The sequence below is a fragment of the Pavona decussata genome, unplaced genomic scaffold, assembly GCF_977016875.1.
Source record: "Pavona decussata unplaced genomic scaffold, jaPavDecu1.1 SCAFFOLD_100, whole genome shotgun sequence".
Classification (NCBI taxonomy): Eukaryota; Metazoa; Cnidaria; class Anthozoa; order Scleractinia; family Agariciidae; genus Pavona; species Pavona decussata.
Genome location: NW_028145515.1, coordinates 700001 through 714004, shown reverse-complemented (window position 1 = coordinate 714004; position 14004 = coordinate 700001). Strand labels below are relative to the sequence as shown.

General features: G+C 42.5%; 3 protein-coding genes across 4 annotated transcripts in view; 1 reads left to right on the top strand and 2 right to left on the bottom strand.

The window, feature by feature from the left end:
* Positions 1-3200: 3200 nt before the first annotated feature.
* Positions 3201-9682, bottom strand: LOC146472203 (uncharacterized). The gene is made up of 2 exons (XM_085119560.1): positions 4256-9682; positions 3201-4051 (listed from the first exon to the last, which is right to left on the bottom strand). Exon 1 carries the CDS (start codon positions 9104-9106, stop codon positions 4340-4342), a length of 4767 nt encoding a protein of 1588 aa, XP_084975686.1. The 5' UTR covers positions 9107-9682; the 3' UTR covers positions 3201-4051; positions 4256-4339.
* On the bottom strand, positions 3701-4198 carry LOC146472204 (uncharacterized). The gene has a single exon (XM_085119528.1). The coding sequence runs from the start codon at positions 4196-4198 to the stop codon at positions 3701-3703; it is 498 nt and encodes a 165-aa protein (XP_084975654.1).
* Positions 9683-12451: 2769 nt separating the features above from the next.
* LOC146472202 (N-acetylneuraminate (7)9-O-acetyltransferase-like) overlaps positions 12452-14004 on the top strand; it is a 26726-nt gene continuing 25173 nt past the window's right edge. For both annotated transcript variants that reach the window (XM_085119608.1, XM_085119607.1), the window contains exons 1-2: positions 12452-12695; positions 13672-13768. In XM_085119608.1, the coding sequence (XP_084975734.1) occupies positions 12494-12695; positions 13672-13768 (299 nt within the window). In that variant the 5' untranslated portion in view covers positions 12452-12493. The remainder of the gene's footprint in view (positions 12696-13671; positions 13769-14004) is intronic.

The window sequence follows — 14004 nt, the reverse complement described above, 5'->3', positions numbered from 1 at the left end:
AGAGGTAGGATTCATCTTCTTGTCGTGTTAAGACTTATGCTCTTTCGCAGTTCATTCAGTTGTCGGGAACCTCAGCAATTCAAAACAATCTGGAATTGATTAAAAATTGTAAACTACATATATACCTCAATATTCATTATTTTCGACTGTTTCAAAATAGTGTAGCGTACATGCTCCAGTTGTTCAAAGAGTTCAAAGAATGCATCATAACTCTATCAGTGGCAACTGACGAGATTCATAGAGCATCGAAACTGCAGTCTTGCCTGAGAAACAGCACTAAACACTTGTCAGAAGAAATCGCTGAAGCATCCTAGAGACTCCCATGACAGTCACTGGCTGGCTTAGCTTTGAATATCTACCGGATGCGAGCTAACGCACAAAACAATGGAGATACATGTACATCTGACACATGTCAGCTCTAAGAACATAATACTTGTCTTTCAGTCACGAACTGAGCAACAGAGCTGAAAACAACTGCAAGGGGCCAAAGCTCTCGAAAGCGAGAGACAACAGTGACCAACTTTGTAAAGACGTGGATCTGATAGACTCTCATATACGTGATAAACGAACACCCTGCAATCTCACCCTCAGGTTAATAGCATCAACATGAAATCACGAGTAACGAATTCCACGGATACTATGTCTTCATAGGTGACATATATTTAGCGCTGTCTCCTAAACACGCGGATCTTTTAGACTCTCATATACGTAATAAACGAACAGCCTGCAATCTCATTGCAGATAAGCATGAAATCACGAGTCAGTTAAGAAATCCACGGATCCCATGTCTTCATGGATAGCATTTATTTAGCGCTGTCTGATATCTTGCAGTTAATCCGAGCCGGTGAACCTAAACAAATGCCACAGAGCTAGCATATAGCCTGCGTAGCAGTCGTTTCCATTTCCTTTTAGCCAGGCGGGGCAAGCGCGCGAGGGCATTGGGCAAAAAGGAGCTAAAAAAGTGGCCCTCCCCCCCGGCTCCTAATTTTTTGCTCCCTTTTGCCCAATGCCCTCCCGCGTCTTTTCGTGCTCAAAGGAAACGGAAACGACTGCTACGCAGGCTAAATGGCATATGAAGAACTTCCCCCCGGAGGGGGGGACTCCCATATGGAACTGACGGGGATGCTCGTCGGAAATTTTGAATTAAACCCCTAAAGGAGACCATCTGGGTGTGGCTCAAGCTTTTTGTGACCCTTAAAGGAGACCAATCTGGGCGTGGCTTAAGCAAATTTTGACCCCTAATGCGGTAAATAAAACACGTTAAAAAGAAAACTTGACTTCTGTTTCTCTTCGCGTATTTCTGTGTTTCTTCACGGAACCCTAAACGAGACCGTGGTGGCTTAAAATATTGGCGCTTTGTCTGGAACACCCTAAGCGAGACCAAAATCCAAAATTTACACCCCTAAGCGAGACGACGAACATCCCCGTCTGTTTCATATGGGAGTCCCCTCCCCCCCGGGAACTTCCCCTAACGGCTCAGAATGATCATAAAGAAAATAGAGATTCGGTATATTTGAGTTTTTCCCTTCATGATCAGCAACTTTTCCCGGAACTTTTATAAATTTGCAGCAACTTTTATAAATTTGCAGCAGTCTTTTTTATTTACAGCATGTCCCTTATGGGCCACCTTAGTCGTTACTATCGACACTTTACGCTATTTCACGGTTGAAATCTTTTCGTCCGTTCAGCAGCAAAACTAACGACAAAAGGCTGGTTTCCATATGATCGCGGATCGCAGATCGCAGATCGCAATAAGGTCTGCGATCGTCTGCGATCGTCTGCGATCATATGGAAACTACTTCTGCGATCGTCTGCGATCCTGCGATCGCAATCGCAGTCGATCGCAGAAGATAGAACCATGTTCTATCTAAAGGCTGGTTTCCATATGATCGCAGACGATCGCAGACCTTATTGCGATCTGCGATTTGCGATCTGCGATCCGCGATCATATGGAAACCAGCCTAAACTCTCTGAAATTGTCGGGTTTGTCGGAGAAAAGCTTAATATACTTAAAGGGGAAGTGTCATGGTGTTTTTGACCTCTTTTCTTAAAAATAGTGAAATAAGACCAGTAAGACCTTAACTTAGCTACAAAATAATTCTAGAACAACGAGAGGAAAGCCGAATCAACTCAATTCTTGAAAGGAACATCTTTTGATCTGTTCTAGCGCATTTTGGAAACAAAAATGCGAGAACTTGAAAAAAATTAGCGTAACATTTTTCAAGTTTCAATCCATTCCGACCTACTCTGTCTCTGACTAGAGGAACTAATCGAAAGTTTTGTTTTGCTAGGGTGATAATTAATAACAAAACTAGACAAATATTTTCTTGTTTCTGTTGATAGACAAACGTTTTTGGGTTTTCAAATGACATCAAATTCTCGTGATACTTCCCCTTTAATAATAATATGTAAGGTAAGTTGTTTCTGTAAGTGATGGATATGGTTAAAGGGAAAGTATCACGTAAATTGCTGTCATTTCAAAACCCAAAAATGTTTGACTGTCAGCAGACACAAACGAAATAATTGTCAAGTTTGTTAAAAATTATCACCCCAGTGCAATAAAACTGTCGATTAGTGCCTCTGGCCAGAGACAGGGTAGGCCGGTTTGGAATGAAACTTGAAAAATATTAGGCTAATGTTTTTCAAGTTCTCGCATTTTTGTTTCCAAAATGTGCTAGAACAGATCACAACCTAAGCCAACCGCCGACCGGTTAGCTCAGTTGATTGAGCATCGGACTACCGTGCGGGAGGTCGTGGGTTTAAACCCCGGCCGGACCAACACTCAGGGTCTTTAAATAACTGAGGAGAGAGTGCTGCCTTTGTAATAACATCTGCAAATGGTTAGACTTTTTAGTCTTCTCGGATAAGGACGATAAACCGTAGGCCCCGTCTCACAACACTTCAATGTTCATAAACCTGTGGGACGCTAAATAACCCAGACACTAATCGCAAAGAGTAGGGCATGGAGTTCCCGGTGTGCTGGTCTGGTCTTTGTGATGTTTCATGATTTCATGGGCTGGGTGGGTAGGATGAGGTCAGTAATGGACATATGCTGATGTGAACCGCATTTGAATATATATAAATAGAAAATGCGGTATATAAATGCATTACCATTACCAGTACCATCACAAGTTGTTTCTTGTCGCGGAATCTTTCATGAACTCCGCACTTGCCGGTTCACAAACTGAAGAGGACTGTAATTCTTTCCTTTTCTGAAGATTTATTTAACATTCACAATCTGACAATCTCTGATCCAATCTACAATATTCGCGATGCACAGTTCCGTTCACAATTCGTTCTTAATCGATCTGATCTTACATTACAATTGTACTAAGATTTTCTAGGTTCTATTTGCGCAACAAGTATTTTTACTACAATCACGAGCACAGTATAATCCCAAGCCTACACTATTGTAATGCTACTAAATTTAATTTCAATTACACAATTACACGCGTTTCTCTTCCTTATTTAGCTTAATACTACGCGGGTCTACGCGTGCAGTTACATCATTGTCATGCAGTGTATTAACTTCGGACTTTCCCGGAGTACAATTGTGCAATCTGCTTTGCTCACTAATTTTAAAGTATTGCTCGCGTTACTATTTCGTGACATTGTTCATCAAATTTCCAAGTTAATATTCTACGTCACGCACATCAGTGCTTCTTTCCCGACACTCTCCCCCCCTTGACTCGTCTACGAGTCAAAGCATATGTTTCGATTTCCACCTAGCATCTAAAGCAGCAGATCTGCTAGGGTTACGTCTAAGAGGTGTAGTATGATCCCGTTCAAATTTACGGTTCCCAGTTTGACCAATTTGGCCGTTCCCTTGTATGGCACATTTTACTTCTAAGGGGTACAACTTTTGAACTGGTCGGGAAATACGCATCGGTCTACCCTTGACAATGACTCTTACGTTTGCTCCCCTAACAACGTTATCTGTGCCCTTGATAAGACTCTCAACCACTGCAATTTTCCACTCTCCTCTCTTTTTGTCTTCCTCAAACACAGTTACTACGTCTCCTGTCTGAATCTGCCTGTCTTTGCGATCTACCTTCAGGCGGTGAAACTCCCTTAGATTCACCAGGTACTCGTTTCTCCATCTCTTCCAAAAATGCGCTAACTTCACTGTCAAATATCTAAACCTCTCTGAACAACTACTCTCGTTCGCTTCTGGCTCTTCCGCTATCTCGTCTGGCATAGACTTAATCCTTCTACCAAGGATTAAATGTGAAGGTGTTAAAGCTTCATGTTCTACCTCATTGTACTCGTACGTAAGCGGACGGGAATTTAACGTTCCTTCTACCTCCACTAACACCGTTCGCAGCTCGTCAAATGTAAGTCATGCATTTCCTAACACCTTCCTGAGACAAGCTTTCACACTTCCAACCATTCTCTCGAAAAATCCTCCCCACCAGGGTGATCTCTCTAAATTAAATCTCCACTCAATTCGCTGTCTGTCTAGCTCACTAGCTACCTCTGGGTGGCTAAAAAGATTGTTAAGCGCTTTTTCGGTCGCTTGGAAGGTTTTCGCGTTGTCTGATACGATCAATGTCGGCGTGCCTCGTCTCGCTGAAAATCTTCTTAACGCTCGTCTGAAGGCCTCGGAAGATAGGTCTTCAACTAATTCTAAATGTATCGCTCTAGTTACGCAGCAGGAAAACAATGTAATGTACGCCTTTCTCATTCCCCCAGCTTGTGCCTTAACATAGAGCGGACCCGCAAAATCTACGCCTACTTTCGAAAACGCTGGCGCTTCTCTTACTCTAAAATCTGGCAATGCGGCGGTCTGCGGCGCGCTGTAAGCCTTCCCTTCTTGTTTCTTGCAGATTACGCATTTGCTCAAAACCTTTTTCACGCACTGTCTGCCCTTCGGGATCCAATACCTCGACCTCAACTCCGCAAGCGTTGCTCTCACACCACTGTGCAACACCTTCTTGTGACACTCTTCTATGAGCATAATGCTTAACGCGTGATCCCTTGGGAGAATGACTGGTCTTCGCGCATCAAACTCCAAATCTGAATTGACGAGTCTTCCGGTACATCTCAGAATTCCTGCACTCTCTTCTAGGCCGAGCTCGGTCTTTAGCTGTTGGAAGTTACCCTTACTTCTCAGGTCAGCTTGCGCCGCTTTCACCCATTCACTTTCGGCCCCGACTAATTCTTCTCGTGTCAGTCTTCCCTTCCGTCTAGCTGTCTCGGTTCGGTTCGGTCTCGAATTTCGGATAAAACGGAACACCCATGCTGTCACTCTGAGTAGCTTCTCTAGCCTTCCATGGCGATTGATGTCAACAAGATTCGCAACACTGGGTTGGTTCTGAACGTCTACTACCATCACGTTGGCGGTCTTCTTAGCTTCTTCTTCACTTTCTGGTGTGCTGACGACACTCTCTACGCGTGGCCACCTGTCTTCTCCTTCTGACAACCATTGCGGTCCGTTCCACCACAGCTCGTCATCTTTTAGTTTCGATCCAAGCGCTCCTCTGGAACCAACATCTGCCGGGTTCTGCTCACCAGGGCAATATCTCCAGTCTTCTTTCTTTGTGAGCTTCAGAATTTCGTTTACCCTGTGACGGACAAATTGTTTCCACTCCCCCCCGTTTCGAATCCAGCAGAGAGCAGTTTTGCTATCCAACCAGTATCTGGTTCCGCTGAGCTTCACTTCCGTTTCTAATGCTTTCATCACGGTGTTCATTAATTGCGCCAAAATTCTAGCGGACATGAGTTCTAGACGGGGAATAGTTAACGCTTTCAGAGGTGCTACCCGTGACCTTGAGGTCAACATTCTCACGAAAACCCCTACTGGCGTGTTGTATACCAAGTACACAACAGCGCAGTAAGCTTTGTTACTGGCATCGCCGAACCCATGCAAGTAACAATTAAGCACCTCTTGTTTTGGATGGTCCCAAATACACCTACTGATCGTAATACCTCTTATTTTGGATAAGTCTTCAATCCATTCGTCCCATTTCTTCTTTACTTTCCCCTCGAGTTTACTATCCCAGTCGAAATTTTCACAACACAATTCTTGAAACAATATTTTCATGCACACAATGATGGGGCTAATGATTCCCAGGGGGTCAAAAATGCTTGCTAGCAGACTTAACAAACTTCGCTTGGTCGGGTGCATGTCCAGGGCTTTGCTTGCAAGCTTCTCAAAACTAAACTGAATAACATCTTTCTCACAATCCCACGGAAGCCCCAAGACCTTTGGACAGCTCTTGCTAGCCTGCCCCGAACCTAAGATGAACTTTGCGTAGCTCTCTTCTTCGCTGGTCACGATCGCGCTTTCCGTTGCGTTACTCTCAATCTGCGCAATGCGTTCTCTCAACACTTTGTCATTCGTCATCCACTTTCTCAATTTGAAACCCCCACTGGCCATCCTCTGTTTGGATTTCTCGTACAATGTGTACGTGTCGCTCGTGTTGCTATCGCCCGTTACCAAGTCGTCAACGTAGAAACCTTCGATCATCTTTCGCACAAATTCTGGGTCTTCATCCTTAAACTTCGAAATGTGGTGTCTCAGCGTGGCGTTTAACAGAAACGGAGACGCATTTAAACCGAACACAACACGGCAAAAGCGGTACACTGCAATTCGACTACAAGGATCGCTCACGTTTTCTAACCACAAAAATCTAAGATAATCCCTGTCTGCACTGTCTACCTCAATGTTAAGAAACGCCTTTTCTATGTCCCCTATCAACGCCACTCTCTTCTCTCTGAATCTAAGCAGGATGTCAAACAATAAAGGGTTGAGGGAGGGTCCCTTGTGTAGGCAATCGTTCAGAGATGTCCCCCCCTTTCCTGCCTTTGCGGACGCGTCATACACAACTCTCAGTTTCGTGGTGCTCGCCTCTCTGCGTATGACTGCTAAATGGGGAATATAGTGACCCCTATCTGTCTCTTCTAACTGTGCGACTTTCTCTATCACTCCCGAATCTAACTGTTCCTTTATAACTGAGTCGTACTCCTGCAAAATGTCTGGTTCCTTTCTAAGCTTCCTAATCTGACTCTTCATGCGCGACAAACTCAACTCGTAATTGCTTGGCAAACTATCCTGACCTTCCTTCCAGGGGAGCTTAAGTGAATACCTATTACCGTTGAAGGCAATACTGTCTACAAACTCTTCATACACTCCATCACTCTCTTTAATTCCTAGGGTTTCTAAGTCCCACAACCTTTGGACATTCCCTTCTAAACTCTCTAATGATACACTGTCTCTGCCAACAAAATTTACGTTAACTTCCTGCGGTCTATCTGCTGGCTGTTTAAATGTCAAGGGTCCGGAGAGAACCCATCCTAACTCTGTCTCTACTGCGACTGGCTCGTCTACTTCCCCCCGGACTATCTTGCCTGTCTGAAAACTCCACAAATAGTCTGCCCCTATCAATACATCTATCTCTAACTGTTCGCTTCCCTTGCAAACGTCGGACAGCCATATTTGCGCCAAATGCGGGTAGTCCTTACGCGCAATTTCCAGATGTTCGTTCTGCACGCGCGAAATTTCGGGAACAACAAAAGCTTCGATGCGCATAACCTTCCCCCCACCCACTGGGGTCAAATCTATTTCAACTACATCCCGCAGGTTTGATCCAGTAGCCCTTTGGCCAAAGGTGTTAACTGTCAACCATTCCCTTCTAACAGATCGCAATCCGAACGATTCTACCGCGCGGGAAGTAACAAAGGACTTATGACTAGCCGAATCAAAAAGCACTCTAATTCTAGCGCGACCCTTCCCCGCTAGTTGAGCCTGAGCCGTTTGTAAGGCTACACTGTTCCCAGTCCCGACGTGCATACTATTTCCCACTCGTTCTGCACCACCCTGGGCCCCTTGGGTTCCGATTTCTGTCGTTCTTAAATTCCCTTGGGAGGCGATGCAAATCGCCGAATGATGTTTACAATTACAATGCTTACATGTTACACTACGATCAGTACAGTCTTTGGATAAATGTCCCTTTCTTAAACATTTAAAGCATCTACCGTATTTAAACAACAATTGCTTACGCTCCTCGATGTCCTGGACCTTTCTGCAGTCTTCGTGTGGATGCTCTCCTAAACAGAAGGCACAGTTCCTTTCTTTCGCCGCTTTCCGTGTGTTTCCTGCATACAGTGTGGCTACATTGTTTTTTCTCCGGAAGTCTCCAGCCGAGTTCTTTTGACGTGCGCTGTCATTGTACTCTTCTCGTAATTCTACTTCTTGTTCCAGGCCTTCCAACAAGTCTCTCAAGTTCCACTGATGATGATCTTTACCTCGCGTAATGGTCAAACGCAGCGTCTGCGGCAATTTTTCCAGGACAGATGGTACAACTATCGCTGAATAAGTGGTCTCGTCTACTCCAAGTGCTTGCAAGGCTCTGTGTTTGGTTTCCAGGAAATCGTACAAGCTCCGAAGTCTCGGCGCGTCTCTCTCGTTGTATACAGGTTGAACATTCAAAAGTTCATTCACGTACGCTCGCTGGATCGCCTCCTTCTTTCCATATCGTTTGTTCAACAGTTCCACCGCTGCTTGATAGTTTGCGGACGTTAAAGCGAAACCCGCGATCGCCGATCTGGCCGGTCCCACAAGCAAACCTCTAAGATAAGAAAACTTGTCGACGTTTTCTAGCATGTCATTTCGATGTATGGCGCTCTCAAACGAGTCCCAAAGCTCTTGCCACTCGTGCACTTTTCCGTCAAATTTACGCACCTCCAGTTTCGGCAGTCTCGCTCGGACGGATTTATGCTGGCTTGCTTGTCCGGTCTGCATTGGCGGCGAATTCTGGTGCTGCGGTACATTTTGTACTTGTGGTATTTGCGGTGCGGTTAACAGTTCTTCGATCGCAGCCAACTTGCACTTTATGTCCGACGCAAGACGGCTGCTCTCGTCTATCTCTCTGGCCATATCCTCCTCCGTCACCTTTTCGTCGTCTCCCATCAAGGCCAGGATCTCTAAGTCGAGGGGCGCTATCTTTTCCAACTGCTCTTTTAGCGTGTGTTTCCATTTCGCCAGCTCTGCCTTCCTTTCCACGGTGTAATGTTCAAGACTGGCTTCTACATCTGGGAGGATTCCAGCAAGGTACAATCGATGGCCTCCTCGTCGCTTTTTCTTTTTTCCAACCTCCGCGGTCATTTCCAATCCGGCTCGAAGGACCAAGTGTCGCGGAATCTTTCATGAACTCCGCACTTGCCGGTTCACAAACTGAAGAGGACTGTAATTCTTTCCTTTTCTGAAGATTTATTTAACATTCACAATCTGAAAATCTCTGATCCAATCTACAATATTCGCGATGCACAGTTCCGTTCACAATTCGTTCTTAATCGATCTGATCTTACATTACAATTGTACTAAGATTTTCTAGGTTCTATTTGCGCAACAAGTATTTTTACTACAATCACGAGCACAGTATAATCCCAAGCCTACACTATTGTAATGCTACTAAATTTAATTTCAATTACACAATTACACGCGTTTCTCTTCCTTATTTAGCTTAATACTACGCGGGTCTACGCGTGCAGTTACATCATTGTCATGCAGTGTATTAACTTCGGACTTTCCCGGAGTACAATTGTGCAATCTGCTTTGCTCACTAATTTTAAAGTATTGCTCGCGTTACTATTTCGTGACATTGTTCATCAAATTTCCAAGTTAATATTCTACGTCACGCACATCAGTGCTTCTTTCCCGACATTTCTTTCAAGAATTGAGTTGATTTCGTTCCTCTCGTCATTCTATAATTATTTGGCAGGTGATCGAAGGTCTTATTTCCTCATTATTAACAAAAGATATCAAAAAACCTAATAAGATACGTCCCCTTTAAGTAAAATAAAATAGTATTTTTTCAACTATCCAAAAATTGGAGGGGGGGACTAAAGCCCCCCAGCCCCTCCCCCTCCGCGGTCACTGACATAAACGTTACAGACACATGTTTTATCGACACATGTAAATTAATTGTTTATCCTAACTGTGGAAGAACTACATGTGCTCGCTTGATCAGCGATTTGCGAGAATAACGTCACGACAAAAACACAACAAGTTTGAATAAAATTACCGCAACTCCAATCTCTTTCATACCGTGGGCTCACAGGAACATAAATTCATAATGGCGGACTAGAAAAACACCACTTTTCAAAGTTCAATATTTTCAATTTGCGGTGCCCAAACTTCATTTCAGTGACCAAGACAGGTACAGCCACATTGGATAAGCTGTAAAGACGCATTTTTGTTTCATACGTGACATCAAGTTTTGATCGTGGTATCACTTTAAGTTCAAACTGAATAATAATGATAATGGTAATAATTAATAATGACTTATTTAGCAGCGTAGCGCTTATTTGGGACACTATAAACCAGTGAAATAAATATACAAACTGAACATAACATTTGATAAAAATCCCAACTGGTGGAACAGGCAAACCAGTTGGCTATTTACAAAGCGTGGCCTTCGATTTGAAAGCGGGGCTTTTGTGGAACAAATCCAAGTGGTCAGAGAGAGCTGTTGAGCCTGGGACGCCAAGATAACAAAATCGACGCCCTAACCAATAGGCCACACCGCATCCCCTAATAGAATAAACCTTACGCTCCTTCAAATAGTGCTTTTCTCTCAGTGTTTATAACGAGACTGACAACGTAATCGATTAATACAACCTGTGACTTTGCTCTGTACTGACATTTTCAGTTTGTGGTTCAGCCAGACGGACAGAATACCAGACACTTTACACAGTGCCGGCGCAGATAACCAGTGTCCGTAAAGCGAGGTTAACTTTCGTCGGGTGACCATGGAACCTCTTCTCGCAGGGAACTGGTTCAAAGCCAAGAAAAATCATCATATTGATAAGCCTTACTGAAAACTCTTAAAATATATCAAGTAGAAAAGCCGAACTTTTTCGACTTTTAATAATTGGTCATTTTAGTGGTTAACCTAAATTTTTAAAAGGTGAATACAGTATTATAATAAAATATTACAAAAGAAAAATAAGTTATGCACTGAAAGGTTGTGAAATATGGTTCCATATTAGGCTCGGAAGGCCCAAAAACCTTAAAAAGAGGTTTGTCAAAAAATACCTAGCCGTAACAGCTGTAGCCTGCGACTGAAAAGTCCGGTTTTTCTTATTAATTTTTTCCCTTAAATCAATGAAGAGGCATGTCCAGATCTAGACCTTTCGCTTGAAGATCGTGCGCATGCGTTTGACAGACCAACACAAAAATGATCACTGTTTTGTAGTCTATGATAACTGTACGGTAAATAAAAGGAGGTTATAAGTCAGCGAGAAGTTGTGTGGTACTTCTAATTATTTTCTTTTGTGACTCCCTTTTTTTATTATTATTTTTTTTTCACGTTTTTGAGCCTTTAGTTCAGCATTCAGCGCTTCACCCTGCTGGGACCCAACCTCCTAACGTCCCACCCTGGCATGTGAAGAAGAGAGACACTGGGAACTAGATTGGCTGGGACCCAGAAGAACTTATCTTTACTGTGCTTCGTGTTGTTTTAGACAGGAAAAACTGAAAGAAACAATTTAAAGAATAATAAATAAAATAATAATAAAAATTTCCTGTGTGCCTTTTCCCTTCATGTCGTTCTGAACAAATGCGTCTTTTCTTCCGCAATTCTTTCCAGTCATAATCAATTTCTCCGTGGCCGTTTTATTTCAAATCCGGTCGTATCACTACATAGTCGTACAACAACGTGATTACTTCAACGTTCTTAAAATGAAAACTTTAAAAACTGCAAAAGCCTAGAACGAAGATCCTGCTTGCTTGTACGTTGGATCTTACAGGAGATCTAATCAGCCAAACTTGAAAAATAGACGACGAGAACTCCAAAGACTACTGCAAAGCTGACACAACGTAATATATTTTAAAAAAATATTTCGGCTGGCCAAACCAGCCTTCTTCAGGTTTAGATGTTACTAAATTGTATAAATTAAATAACAATATTATATTATGGAGGATGTTGCAATACATAGGAGCGGCGGAAATGACGTTTACAAGGTGGTACCAAAAGATAAGAAAATAAGTAAAATAAAATAAAAAAATTTAAAAAAATTATAATTCATCCCGTCTATTTAAACCGTGGGGTTCCAAGGTCCCCGCTAAATCTATAAGAAAAGACTCTCTGGCTTTCCTGATTCAATGATTCAATCAGAAAAGCCAGAGAGTCTTCTTAAATATATTACGTTGTGTCAGCCTTGCTGCAATAGTCTTTGGACTTCTCATCGTCTTAATTAAAATGAAAAATTTTGTAAGCTTCTTCTTGGTATCACAGTGGTCATACTGATAGTATTTAACAATTATTTCTCGAGGGTCCGTATCCAAAACTATTGCTAGATCTTGCTGATTTTCGGACGAGTTTTGACAGGAAGACGATTTAATAGCTTCATTGCTCGTATCCTACCTGGCTGCCAAGCCAATCAAAACCCTGGAATTGTATTATCAAGTGACCTTGGCACGCAGCTGCGCGTTGTTGCGAGAGTCTTTAGCCGAGGGAGCCCTGGGAAACAAACTTTGTTGTAAACCAAGATGGCGGCCAATTCGGAGGTGGCTGCCCCTGTTTTACACCTTTCCGACGTGGAAAAAAATCCCAAAGAACACAATGATCGTGGAAAAGACCCTTCAAAACAGTCGTCGGCAGCTTCCAAGATAGAAATCTTGTGTAAAACGCTGGCTTTTGTCATTGTTCTTTGTCTAATTTTCGTTCATCTTGCGCGGGTTCTGCGAGAAGGTAAAGTTTAATTTAAAATATGCTAATGAAAACTAACCGGTTCGCAATTACTTTTGTGATTTGTCGTCAAACGTTCACAGTCGTCTGACCTTTTAAATGGGCGCTTTGATTTTTGAAGTATTATCTTAAAATATACCCACCGATTACGGAAATGTTTGGTAAATTAAACGTTTCGTTGATTAAGTTAAAATTAAAGACTTGATTGTTTGAAAGACTGGTATGATATACGATATGTTTGTCAGTTTTTCTCACTGAATTCATTAACTAATTGATACGTGTACCTGCATTTAAAAAAAAAAAAATTCTGGTACGGCTTCTGTGAATTTATAGACGCTAGTGGCTTCACAAGCTAAGGATTTTCGTGAATTTCATTTTCGTTAAGTTTCCTCTCATCAGAGTACAAAGTTTGTACTGTTTTATATTATAAAAGGCAGAATTTCCTGCCAGTAAAACTATCGTGTTTTCTGTAGAAATGTAATTTGTGACCTTTAACCATTTACCATTTACCAAATTTATTTGCCTTCGTCAATATGATGATTCTTATGAAAGTTGTCAGCAGTCAAAGGATTTAAAAATAAATAAATAACAATAATAAATAACCAACTGAAAATTACAATACTGACCCAAACTATTAATCCCGGCTGAATTGATTCAGACGCCGAACTTAATTCAGCCGAAGTTAATACACTGAAGCATGTTATGACTGAAGAAAATTGCAGATTTGTAATAATTTATCCATTTGATTCGGCTCATGTGAAGTACGGCGTCTGAATCAGAGCCGGACCACAGACGTTATTCCCGGCTGAGCCAGGTGGAAAAGCCGTAAACGGCTGAGCCGATCTGAATTAGGTTGGCTGATCTGGATTGATTCAGACGCCGTACTTCACATGAACTTAATTCATCGAATTCAATTTGGCTTGGAAGTATGGTGTTTGAACCGGGCCTTAGTGACCGTTAGGAATTGTCTTGGTGATAGGGTCTGATGACGACTGCCATGGCATGTTCCGGTCTGGCCGATGGCGGAGAAGTTTTTGGCAACCCCATGGATGCATGATGCACTCATACACTTCAAGGTATGACATAATTAACTAATGGTATTGGGAAATCCATTAGTTTGATGTTGAACTGACTTTAGATGACTGTGATTACTAGGCAATTGACTGCAAACTGTCAATGTACCAGCTGATGGTTTTATTTGAAAGGTGTAGCATTTTGGGTTTTTTCAAACCAGAATTGGATTGTTCTGATGGCTTTTATATTTCCTTTACCACTGAACTAGAGATTTAACTACCCCAAACAAAAAACCTTT

Excerpts from the sequence above, each read along its gene's own strand:
- LOC146472204 (XM_085119528.1), bottom strand. The coding sequence starts at position 4,198 with ATGCCAGACGAGATAGCGGAAGAGCCAGAAGCGAACGAGAGTAGTTGT.
- LOC146472203 (XM_085119560.1), bottom strand. The coding sequence starts at position 9,106 with ATGACCGCGGAGGTTGGAAAAAAGAAAAAGCGACGAGGAGGCCATCGA.